We start from the raw sequence: 13771 nt of genomic DNA on the forward strand, positions 1-13771 counted from the left end.
TTACTCTGAATTCGTTTTCAGTTAGTTTGCCTATTTCCTCTTCATTTATTTGGTCTTGTGCGTTTTTATCTTGCTCCTTTGTCTGTAAGATATTTCTCTGTCTTCTTATTTTGTCTAATATACAGTATTTGAGGTCTCTTTTCCCTAGGCTGCAGGGTCACAGTTCCTCTTACTTCTGTTCTCTGCCCCCAGTGGTGGTGTTGGTCCAGTGTCTTGCGTAGGCTTCCTGATGGGAGGGACTGGTGCTTGCGTTCTGGTGGGTGGAGCTGAGTCTTTTCCCTCTGATGAGCAGGGCCATGTCAGGTGATTTGTTTTGGGGTGTCTGTTAGCTTAGTATGACTTTAGGTAGTCTGTGTGCTGATGGGTGGGTTTGTGTTCCTGTCTTGTTTGTTGTTCGGTATGACGTGTCCAGTGCTGGGAGCTGCTGGCACTTGGGTGGACCTGGGTCTTAGATTCAGATAGAGACCTCAGTGAGAGCTCTTGGCAGTTAATCTTCCCTGGGACTGGGAATTCTCTGGTGGTCCAGCATCCTGGACCCAGTGCTGCCACTCCAGAGCCTCAGGCCCATCTTCTGGTCAAGGAACCAGGACCCTGCAAGTCACTTGTTCTGGCAATAAAGGGGATTAAAAAAAAAAAAAAAAAGACTAACAAAACCCGAGACAAATGGTAAAAAGTAAAATCAAACAAATGCAAACAGAAACAAGGAAACATGCCACACACACAGAAAAGAAACAAAAACAGAACCAAATAAATCAAATAACAAGAGAACAACCAGACAAACAGAAGAACCCCAGAATGAAATCAAACAATTCAGAGGAAAGCTGACAAAACCCCAAAACCGAAAAACAAAACCAAAGCAGAATTCTAACTGAAGAATGAAGCAAAGAAAGAAAACAAACTGACAAAAATGATATTAAAAAAGAAAAGAAAAAGAGAAAGGGGAAAAAAGACAGAACAATAGAAAAGCAATGTAGAAATAAAAATATATCTTAAAAAATAGAAAATATATTAAAGAAAAAAGAGAAGGCAAACAGGACCCTGGAGAAATTGTAAAAACAAAATCAAACAAACAAAAACAGAAACAAGGAAAAACACACATGTGCAAGAAATAAAACAGAGCCAAATAAAACAAAAATCAAGAAAACAACCAGAGAAATACAAGAACTCAAAAATGAAATCAAACAATTAGGATTAAAACTAATATAAACACATAACCTGAAAACAACATAAACACATAACCTAAAAACAAAGACAAAACAGTGTGCCAAATGAAGAATGAAGCAAGGAAACAGAACTGATAAAAATGATTTAAAAATAATAAAATAAAAAGGGAAAAAACACAGGCAACAGAAAAGCAGAGTAGAAATGGAAATATAAAAAAAAGAAAAATGTATTAAAGAAAAAGAGGAGGGAAAAAAATAAGGGAAAAGAACACAGAACAACATAAAAGCAAAGTAAAAATAGAAATATATAAAAAAATAAAAATAAAAATATTTTATAAACCATGGAAATCCCAGAAGACTGAATTAAAAAAAAACTAAAACAACAAACAAACAAAATGAAAGAAAGAAAAAAAAGCTAGAAGCAGCAACAGAATGAATCAAAATGTAATAAAATTAATTGTAATAATTATGTTTCCCTGGAGTCTCTGCTGTTAGTGTCCTTACATGCCGTCAGCCACAGCTCACCTCTGCCTCCCCAAGAGGCCCTCCTCTGCCTCTGAGCTGGTCTCTGGACCTGCTGTGTGCCCTGTGGGGACCACTCAGATTCTGATCTGGCCCACTTCCTGCGTGTGCTTGCCCCCAAAGTCCACAGCTGCCAGAGCTAGACCGTTTTCATTTGTGGGAACACTCATTGTCTACTCAGATATTCCATAAAAACAGGGTCTTCCTAGCTGATCGGGGAGGTTTGATCTGCAGCTTGTACAACTGATGGAAAGATTTTCGATCTTCTTCCTTAGTCACCCCGTCCCTGGGGTTCAGCTTTGGTTTTATCCCCACCTCTGCATGTGGTCCACCCACAGGAGTCTGGTCCTGAGGCTGCCTTGGAGCTCTTGATCTGCCCCTGTGAGGACTAGATGCAGATGTGGTATGACTGCTTGGATCACGAGCACCCTGGCAGTGCCAAATATGCAGGGCCACCAGCGGCCACTGGCGCCGTGTCAGTTGTTTAATAAGATATTCCTCAGTTTGCATGATTGTTTCCTCATGATTAAATTCTGCTTACACATATTTGGCAATAATACTCTATGAGCAATGTTGTATCTTTCTCAGTGTATTACATCAGGAAGCACATGATGTCATTTTTCTTTCCCTTCTTGGTGATAATAACTTTGATTAATTACTTCACTATAAATTTATCAGTAATCTGTGGAGAGATACCGTGAGACTGTGTAAATATACTGTTTCTTGTCAAACTTTCACCCATTGATTTTGTTATTTATTAATGACTCTTACCTGAAGTAACTCCGATGGTTACAGAATGGTGATTTTTTTCATCTATTTTTGAATAGATGGGGAAAAAAGGAGCATGTAATGATACAAATTTTTTGATTTGAAAAAGGGACAGGAAATATATCACAATACTTAGAGTATTTATCTTTGGAAGGGTGGTAGAATAATGAGTGATTTAAATGTTTTTCTTTATGCTCTTATGCATTTCTAGTTTTTCTTGGCATGTAAGTATTATTTTTCTATTAATAAGCAAAAAAGTTATTGCCATTGCCTCATAACAAAACTAAAATAGGAGGTAAAAGTCAGGTTACCTATGATTTCTCTCTTTTCTGTTTATTCAAATAGTGATCACTCATAGTTTCCATTAAGCAAAATAAAATCCCTACTTTTGCCATATAAGAATGTAGAAGTTGCTCTATTTACAAATATACAAAACGCTTCTTTAGTTTAACGTATTAATACATTTAACCCAAATTTTGGAGTTACATGTATTAGAGTACTCTGAATGTACAATGATAACTGTTTAACTGCATTAATAAGTAGTTAATTAAACTAGTTAAACTACATTAATAAGTAGTTTAATGTTAATTGGGCAGCAAGAAAAATAAAAGTCATAATAGTAAAGCAGTGGATGCCACTGTTTAGCCATGTGCTCTTTATCTGAAAAATGGGCTAGATACAATCTGTCTTAACCTACATACCAAAAATTTCTGTTATGAGTATATAAATGAGAAGATGAAGCAAGAAAATACTTGGTAAAATGTAAAGTACTAAACAGGTCTAAAATGCTTTGTTTGAATAATGTCATAATTTATTATCCTTAACTATCTTTTTCTTTATTCTTTAATAGATTACTCTGAAGAACTGTAACACACCTTTATTAAGAGCTTACTATGGTTCCTTGGAAGATAAGAGGTCTTTGTCATTCAACTGTTAATAAAACAGCAGATTATTTCTTTCTTCCTGATCATAACTGATTTTAAGAACTCTAATTGTATTCTATAGAACAATTACTTGAGGTTTGGTTAACAGAAATTTTAAACTGTTCATTAAAAATTTATTTATATATTACATTTTATAAATACCAATAAATAGGGTAACAGCACATTGAGGGTTTGTGTTAATGGACAATTAGAATAGCATTAAAAATTGAAATCAGGGGCTTCCCTGGTGGCGCAGTGGTTGAGAGTCTGCCTGCCGATGCAGGGGACACGGGTTCGTGCCCCGGTCCGGGAGGATCCCACATGCTGCGGAGCGGCTAGGCCCATGGGCCATGGCCGCTGAGCCTGCGCGTCTGGAGCCTGTGCTCCGCACCGGGAGAGGCCACAGCAGTGAGAGGCCCACGTACCACAAAAAAAAAAAAAAAAAAAATTGAAATCATACAAAATTTTAATATTTCTTTTTATTTTAACTATTCTCCATGGAAAGACTTGCAAATATAAAAATATATTATTCTTTTGTGTTAAACCATGAAGGACTTAATGTAACCAAAAAATAGTCTATATGAATACGGAATAAGATCTAATTACAGTTTAATTTTAGTATTGCTTTTAGCAGTGGCACCTTGGTTCTTGAACAAAAAGGCTTGTGATACTTAAAAACTGTTATTTTATTGATTCAAGATTCACACCTTATATGAGGTCACAAAATGAGGTTGATAAAACTGACTTATTACAGATAAATACAGAACAGAATACTGTAAAATAAAAGGTTAGGAAAATAGGTGTTACCAGACTCCTGGTCTGCATGATCACTGCACTTAGACACTGATAATTGAAAGGTTCCTGTTATACTGTCTCATAGCATGCTTAATCTCCCTTGCACCAACTGAGGGCAAGGACCATATGTTAATCCTTCTTTGAATCCCTGCACCTAACACAGTGATTGCTACATGGTATAAGTAAATTTTTATGGAGTCAATGAGCATGAAGCCAGAATTTTTATAAAGTGCTTCAAGGATATATTTTATATTCACAGACACAGTTAATATGTGTAATTTGGGAGATCTGTTTATCATCAGTTGTAGGATTGTTCTTGGTGGTCTCATGTTATTTTAGGAGAGTAGTTATGACTGACAAAATAGTTTACAATTGATGTAATCACAGTCCTAATTTATGTAATTTTATATATATTGTTTATTTGCAAAATAATTTTCAACAAAAATTTTAAGAAAATATGTTATTTGCTATCATTAACTGTTATTCAAATTATCAATTAACATAACTGACTTATTGCCTATAATGTTCTTTTTTAGGTTTGTAATCATACTTGACAAGATTAAAACAGTAATTAATGATGATGCAAGATACATGAAAGGATGCCTGAACATGAGGACTCAGAAGTGCTATGCAGTGAGGTCTAACATAAATGAATTTCTTGACATAGCCAGAAGAACATATACAGAGATTGTAGATGACATAGCAGGTAATGTAATTACTTGAACAAATTTATTCTGTTTTTTAGAAATAAAACAAACTTTTTTAGGACATGTTGTGCTTTTTTGCTGATTATATTAACGATGCATATTTTAAATTTATTTTTTGTTACCAAAACAAATAACAGATAATGTTAACAGATATTATCATTTAAGGAGCCTTTAAAAAAAAAAGATCTCGAAGTGTTATAATGTGTCCCTTCTTTTCTACAAACTTAAATTTAGAGTTCCTTCAAATTTAAATATAGGGTTACATGAAGGCTAGGAGAGTAGTTTACCTTCATACAATGTTGAGTATAAATTGCATGAAAAATACTGTCTCAGTGCTAAAGGGTTTCATTGGAGGAAGAGATATCATTTTTGTCTAGAAGAGGTAGCATTTCAGCTAGTACAGTAATTCATTTTGTCAGTTTACTAATCTCCTAGTTAATATAGACACTGTCCTAGGTACTGGGAATACATAGTAAACAGAACAAAGTCCCTGTCCTCATGGAGCTATAATAGTAGTAAAGACAGATAATAAAGAAATATACACACATATGAATGTGTATATATATATATATATATATACACATATATACATATATGTATATCCATATTGATATATAAAGTATATCCATCATATATAGTACATAATTTCACATGGATTTAAGATACATGAAGAAAAAAATAGTAGGTCAGAGGGGTCAGAGTGTGACTGGGTATGGAGGCATTGAGGATGGGAATATTTTTAGTAGAATAGCCTAAAAAGGAATTCTGCCCTCTGGCAGTGGTACATACTGAAGCGTAATGTCCTGAGGAAACCTTAAGGGATGAGTGAGGAAATTTGTTAGGATGGTATAGGGCATTTCCTTACAGAACTACTAAGAGATAAGGTCAGAAATGTAGACTGGGGATCAGAATTTAGTTTTCGAAAGCCAGATTGGAGATTTTTCCCAAGGAGAATGAAGAGGCACTGAGATGTTTTTGCTCTATGGAATGAAATTGATCAAGAAGATATGTTGAGTGAATTTGAGTGGAGCAATGGAAAGAGGAACTATTTTAAGCTATTACAAGTTAACAAAGCATTATTTAGGGTGTATATGAGAAGAGAGAGATGCAGAGGTTGAACGAAGAATTGATAAGAGTTAATCATTGAACTCAAAATGGATTAAAGACCTAAATGTAAGGCCAGACACTATAAAACTCTTACAGGAAAACATAGGCAGAACACTCTTTGACATAAATCACAGCAAGATCTTTTTTGACTCACCTCCTAGAGTAATGAAAATAAAATGGGACCTAATGAAACTTAAAAGCCTTTGCACCGCAAAGGAAACAATAAACAAGATGAAAAGACAACCCTCAGAATGGGAGAAAACATTTGCAAATGAAGCAACTGACAAAGGATTTATCTCCAAAATATACAAGCAGCTCATGCAGCTCAATATCAAAGAAACAAACAACCCAAACAAAAAATGGGCAGAAGACCTAAACAGACATTTCTCCAGGAAGACATACAGATGGCCAAGAGGCACATGAAAAGATGCTCAGCGTCACTAACGATTAGAGAAATGTGAATCAAAACTACAATGAGATCACCTCACACAGGTCAGAATGGCCATCACCAAAAAATCTATAAACAATAAATGCTGGAGAGGGTGTGGAGAAAAGGGAACCCTCTTGCACTGTTGGTGGGAATGTAAATTGATACAGCCACTATGGAAAACAGTATGGCTGTTCCTTAAAAAACTAAAAATAGAGCTACCGTATGACCCAGCAATCCCACTACAGGGCATATACCCAGAGAAAACAATAATTCAAAAAGACACATGCACCCCAATGTTCACTGCAGTACTATTTACAATAGCAAAGACATGGAAGCAACCAAAATGTCCATCAACAGAGGAATGGATAAAGAAGGTGTGGTACATATATACAATGGAATATTACTCAGCCATAAAAAGGAACAAAGTTGGGTCATTTGTAGAGATGTGGGTGGACCTAGAGTGGAGTAAGTCAGAAAGAGAGAAACAAATATTGTATATTAACACATATATGTAGAATCTAGAAAAATGGTATAGATGATTTTATTTGCAAAGCAGAAATAGAGACACTGATGTAGAGAACAAATGTAGGGATACCAAGAAGGGAGAGTGGGGGTGGTGGGATGATTAGGAGATTGGGATTGACACATATACACTATTGATACTGTATGTAAAATAGATAATTAATGAGAACATACTGTGTAGCACAGGGAACTCTACTTAATGCACTGTGGTGACCTAAATGGGAAGGAAGTCCAAAAAAGGGGATATATGTATATGTATAGCTGATTCATTTTGCTGTACAGTAGAAACTTACACAACATTGTAAAGCAACTGTACTACAATAAAAATTAATTTAAAAAAATATTGGGAGGGAGAATGGGCTATAGCGAGAGCTGGCTGTCTCTCTGTTTTCCAATCTGCCAAGCAGCCAGGTCTGGCTGGTTGAAGTGTGGCTCATTCCTTCTCATCCCAGCAGAGTTTCTTTACCAACTGCAGCTGCCTTCCACTTACTCACGCTCAGTCATCTAGGGCTTGTCTCTCTTTGGAATTCTCTTCATTTAGACTTGTGTCCAGATCTCTTTCAATATCTTTTATGACAGAAGATTTCTAAATTTATTGTTTTCTCATGGTTACAGTGGCACTGATGGTTTTTTGTGACTTTTTAATATCCTAGCTGAAAGTGGAACCTTCTATCATTTCTTTGATTTTCTGGTTTTGTTTTTATTGGCCTTTTTTAAAAAAAAACTATTTTTTTACTTTTTACTTTTTTAAGTTTTTAAAACTTTTTTACTTATTAGTAAGCTATTTATTTTTATTCTAGCACCAGGTCCTTCTCAGTTAATTTGGAAGTAAGCACCATCTAAATGATCAGAAGGAGAACCTGGCTAAGGCTCTAAGTTTTTCTCATTCACTTTTTTGTTTATTCAGTCATTTATTAAATTGGCAGACATTGGTAGAACACCAGCCAGCACTGAACAGAGCAGTGGGCTCGACACTGCGGTGGGGCAAACACAGATGAATGACACAGTTGCGACCACAAGTTAGTGGCTTAAATTGAGTTTTAATTGGACTCACAAGTGTCTTCTCTTAGGAGACACAGAGATATCCAGGAGTAGACAATGGGTCTCTTGTATTAAATGTCATTAAAAAAATCTTTCCTGCCTTCAAAGTTGAAAAAAATAAAAAATAATACAAATGAATCTGTATACAAAATGGGAACAGACTCGCAGACATAGAAAACAAACTCATGGTTACCACAGGAGAGAGGGAGGGAGGGACAAATTAGGACTATGGAATTAACAGATACAAACTACTATACATAAAATAGATAAGTGATAAGGATTTACTATATAACACAGGGAATTATATTCAATATCTTGTAATAACCTATAATGGAATTTAATGTGCAAAAAAATCCCACTGGATCACTGTGTTGCACACATGAAATAAATGTAATGTTGTAAAACAACTATACTTCAAATTAAAAATAAAAGGTAACAAGACCTTCCTACTTATATATAAAATAACAAGAAAAAGTTATATGATTTTTTTAAACATGAAGAGTAATTTTTCTCACTAAAATTTCTTTGTTTTTGTTTTTCTTGTTTCTGGTCACTAGGAATGATATCGCAGCTTGCAGAAAAATATAGTCTTCCTTTAAGGACAAGTTTTAGCTCTACTCGAGGATTTTTCATTCAGATGACTACAGATTGTACAGCCCTACCCAATGATCAGCTTCCTTCAGAGTTTATTAAGGTTCATTCTAGAGTTTTGGTTAGGAAATTATTGTTTCTGATTTTACAGAATTGCATTTACATATTTTCAGGCACTTCTTGAGTATTACATGACAAATTTCTGAATGTTTTGTGTATTGCTTCTCTTACTCCTACCCACCCACCTAATAGCTTTACTAATCGAAAAGCGATTGAGAAGATTTTTTTAGAGAAATACCAAACACAGTGTTTCCCACAGTTCTGGGAGCTTGGTATGGGTAAAAAAAGGAAAATGAAGAAAGAAAGTTCAAAAGGAAGTTTTGATCAAAGAAGTTTGGAAAGTACTGTACTATCTCTTCTCAATGCACATCTGCCTATTAAAGGTTTAATAAAAGTCCTAAAGTAGAGAAATTTGCTTGATTTTTTAAAATCCAGTATTGCCAAACCTTTGTGCCAGGGTGATATTTTTTTCTATATACATGTTAACTCCTCCACAATATACCAGTTTGGGAAAGTCTCACCCACTCTAATCTTTGTTTTCTCTGCCCCCAGGGAGTACCTTTTGACAAAAACAAACCATTCAACTTCTGGTCTTTAAAATACGTATTGTATTACCAAGTAATGAGGGATGGATGAAGTAAAGAATGGGCTGAGAGTTAGTAATGGGGTTAGAGATTGAGTGAGGTTTGGATATGGGCCAAGGGCTAAGACAGGGAGGGATCAGAGAGGGAGTGAGGATTACTATCTACCATGCATATTATTACTTCGTAATAAGATGTAGTGTTTTAACATTTCTACATGGCTACTTTAAGACCTGTAAAAATAGTCATGTCAGATGGACCAGGTTAAAAAATTCTGCTTTAACTTTAGAAGTGATCTTCCTTTTCTCTTTCACAAACATTATTTGGGACTTTTTTTTGTGAGATTATTACCTGAAAAATTAAAGTGATTAACCAAAGTACCTATACTTCTATTGTTTTAAATCTGTATGTTTTATTTCATAAGAGTGTATATGTATCTTGACATTTATTTTTTAATTTCCTAGCAGATTTGTAAGATGAAAAATTCTTACAGCTTTACATCAGCAGATTTAATTAAAATGAATGAAAGATGCCAAGAGTCTTTGAGAGAAATCTATCACATGACTTACATGTAAGAGCACTTGAAATTTTTGAATACTGAATTAAATTGGTTTAATTTGAGGTACTATAAGTTTCATTAATTGACTTTTTGTCTGGTTGTGAAAAATTGTAGTTACAAATGTTAGCAAGGAAAGACAATTTTCTGGAAAACCATTTAAAACTTTAAAGTCTGTCATTGTGATTGGGATCACTGAGCCTCACAGAACATTCAGGGCAAATCTTAATTACAAAACCAAATGAAACCAAACCAAACAAACACATTATACTGTGTTATAGAAAATGTTTGATACCCAACCAAATTTCTACATTTCAGCAGTACTTCATTCATTCTTTTTATAAAGTTTTAAGAAATGTCATAATGACATGAGCTTGAAATACCTGTAGTACCACTGATACTTTTGTAGTATATATTCCACCATGATGTAGAACTTGGTACATCTGGGCTTATCTTGGGCCCAGATAAGTTTCATTAGGTTTATTCTTTTTCTTTAGTATGTAAGCCCTCAAATTCACATGCCTTAGTACTTATGTAACAATATCACAGTAATGCCAATCTTTTGCTGTTCATGAAATGGTAGCAATGTGTCTAGAAATAAGAACTAGGACATTGGTAAGCTGAGATGATAAAGATAAATGTTGGGCTTTCAAAACAATTTCAGAGCATAGACCATAAAGATTATAAGATATAGTAAGCTGGGGAACATATTTCTCCATGTAAGGGAAAAAGTTTTATATTATGTCACAATATGATAACTGCCACATAAAAGCTTAAATAATTATGTTGTTAGGATATGTGTGTGTGTGTGTGTGTGTGTATGTGTGAGAAGAGAGAGAGAGGGAGAGAGAGAATGGGTGAGAGAAAATACATAATAGCTTTTGTGTTGAATTTAACATTGCAAAAACAAAATTATTAGCAGATGGGATCTGTTGAAGTATAGTGAGGGCTTGCTTTGACCTATATAAAATATTTCTATTAATAAAATTTTATTTTATTAATATTTAATAAAAGCAGTTATTTTTAAAACTTGGTGTTAACACACTAGAAGATGGATTCTTTGCTACTAAGTAACTGTGACCTTGAGTATAACCTTCAATTTCCTCATCTCTAAAATGAGGCAATAGAACAATAGACTTTACCTGTAGTGTACAACTCAAATGTGAATGTTATTTTACCTCAGACAATGAATTTAATATTGTTTTACAATTGCATTTTATGTCCCTCTGTAAAAGGCACTACTTGTCTTACCAAACATATACTTTCAGGATAGTGTGCAAACTGCTTAGTGAGATTTATGAACATATTCATTGCTTATATAAACTGTCTGACACTGTGTCAATGCTGGATATGCTACTGTCATTTGCTCATGCCTGCACTCTTTCTGACTATGGTAAGTTATTTTCTTTGGGATAAATGCGTTGCATACTGAAATTTGTATTCTGTTCAAGCAATTTTATATAACAATTATGAATGGTTTACATTTTTTTATTTTTTTACCTGAAATACAATGTCTTGCTTATGGTCCTAGACTAAGACTCAAAATAGAGAAAGTGAAATTATCCTTAAATTTTCTTTTAAAAGTCAGAAAATTATTTACTGAGAAATTGAGAAATCACAAAGAAAAAAAAAACAGCAAGAAACTTTAAAGTTTCCCCAAATAAGAAAGACTGTATGATGGGAAAAGGTATTCTAAAAAGATTTTTTCATCTTTGATATTTCTGTATTTCTTATGGAAATGTTAAATTTTTCAATTGGTATTATATAAGCCAAAACTTTTCAATCTTTTATGTCTCTTTTGGGGTTAAAACCTTACATTAGAGATCAGCTATTTTAATAGTAGTTTTCTTAACTATTAAGATATTTGATATTGCTCCATTTTGAGAGGGACCATTCTGAAACTCAAAACTTATAAATAGTGAATTTTTGATGTTAAAAATGATTTAAAAATAGTAAAAAAAAAAAAATTTCTAATCAGCCTCACTTTTATAATGAATGCTTTCAAGTGTATCCATGTGTTTCATCTAGAAACATGTAGCACTTTAATTTTTACTTGTCCTCCCACCCTCTTCACCTCAGAAATTATCTATACAGACCTGATCATTGTTTCTTGCTATAAATTAACAAATCTTTTGTGTCTGTTTTCTCTACCCTCTGAGATTTCTTTTTACACAAAATTTCTGTAACTTTGGACATAAAATTATGTTTTTATTTGGTTTTACTCTATTTTCAGACCTCATTCGGAAAGCTAAGTATGTCAGATTTGAAATAATGCTTAAGACAAGGATTAAGTAAATGTGCAATTTTAGAGTACTTGTAAATTAATTGTTATTTTAAAAGTGTTATCAATGGCTGGTTGATTCGTTTTAATTTATGCAAATCTGAAAAAGTTATGAACTCTTTTGGAGCCCAGCACAATGACAGGGAGCTAAGTCTTAGATTTTTCTGGAAATGAATAAAAGTTGTGATGTGATTAGACTATGTCAATTATAATTTAGAAGGATTGGAGATAAAATAATACCTTAATGATATTGTTCCAAATTGACCCAGGTAAAATCACTGAAGTATAAACAGTATGTACATACCACAAAATCTTTAAGTATAAATATATTAATCTTTCAAAAACATTTTTCTCTTTAGTTCGGCCAGAGTTTACTGATACTTTAGCAATCAAAAATGGATGGCATCCCATTCTTGAAAAAATATCTGTGGAAAAACCTGTTGCCAACAACACCTACATTACAGAAGGGAGTAATTTTTTTATCATAACAGGACCAAATATGAGTGGGAAATCCACATATTTGAAACAGATTGCTCTTTGTCAGATTATGGCCCAAATTGGTGAGTTGTGGGTTTACTTTATAATTACCAATTCTGCTCCCCATTTAAAACATTTTGTGCCCAGTGTTTTATTTTTATTTTTTTAACATCTTTATTGGATTATAATTGCTTTACAATGTTCTGTTAGTTTCTGCTGTATAACAAAGCGAATCAGCTATATGCATACATATATCTCCATATCCACTCTCTCTTGCATCTCCCTTGCGCCCTCCCTATCCACCCTTCTGGGTGGTCACAAAGCACCAAGCTGATCTTCCTGTGCTATGCAGCTGCTTCCCACTAGCTATCTGTTTTACATTTGTTAGTGTGTATATGTCAGTGCTACTCTCTCACTTTGTTCCAGCTTACCCTTCCCCCTCCCCATGTCCTCAAGTCCATTCTCTATGTCTGCATCTTTATTCCTGTCCTGCCCCTAGGTTCATCAGAACCTTTTTTTTTTTTTAGATTCCATATATGTGTGTTAGCATACGGTATTTGTTTTTCTCTTTCTGAGTTACTTCACTCTGCATGACAGACTCTAGGTCCATCCACCTCACTACAAATAGCTCAATTTCGTTTCTTTTTATGGCTCAGTAATATTCCATTGTAAATATGTGCCACATCTTCTTTATCCATTCATCTATGAATGGACACTTAGGTTGCTTCCATGTCCTGGCTATTGTAAATAGTGCTGCAATGAACATTGTGGTACATGACTCTTTTTGAATTATGATTTTCTCAGGGTATGTGCCCAGTAGTGGGATTTCTGGGTCATTTGGTAGTTCTATTTTTAGTTTTTTAAGAAACCTCCATACTGTTCTCCATAGTGGCTGTATCAATTTACATGACCACAAACAGTGTAGGAGGGTTCCCTTTTCTCCACACCCTTTCCAGCATTTATTGTTTGTACATTTTTTGATGATGGCCATTATGACCAGAGTGAGGTAATACCTCATGGTAGTTTTGATTTGCATTTCTCTAATGATTAGTGATGTTGAGCATCCTTTCATGTGTTTGTTGGCAACCTGTATATCTTCTTTGGAGAAATGTCTATTTAGGTCTTCTGCCCATTTTGGATTGGATTGTTCATTTTTTTGATATTGAGCTGTATGAGCTGTTTGTATATTCTGGAGGTTAATCCTTTGTCAGTTGCTTTGTTTGGAAATATTTTATTTAATCCATTTG

General features: G+C 34.2%; 1 protein-coding gene across 1 annotated transcript in view; it reads left to right on the forward strand.

The window, feature by feature from the left end:
• Positions 1-13771, forward strand: part of MSH4 (mutS homolog 4) — a gene marked incomplete at both ends in the record, with an annotated part of 92548 nt that overhangs the window by 58400 nt on the left and 20377 nt on the right. The window contains 6 exons of the mRNA XM_079697683.1: positions 3304-3368; positions 4708-4877; positions 8536-8672; positions 9678-9781; positions 11035-11159; positions 12407-12607. Of these exons, the coding sequence (XP_079553809.1) occupies positions 3304-3368; positions 4708-4877; positions 8536-8672; positions 9678-9781; positions 11035-11159; positions 12407-12607 (802 nt within the window). The remainder of the gene's footprint in view (positions 1-3303; positions 3369-4707; positions 4878-8535; positions 8673-9677; positions 9782-11034; positions 11160-12406; positions 12608-13771) is intronic.

Source organism: Hyperoodon ampullatus, assembly GCF_949752795.1.
Source record: "Hyperoodon ampullatus genome assembly, chromosome: 2".
Lineage (NCBI taxonomy): Eukaryota > Metazoa > Chordata > Mammalia > Artiodactyla > Ziphiidae > Hyperoodon > Hyperoodon ampullatus.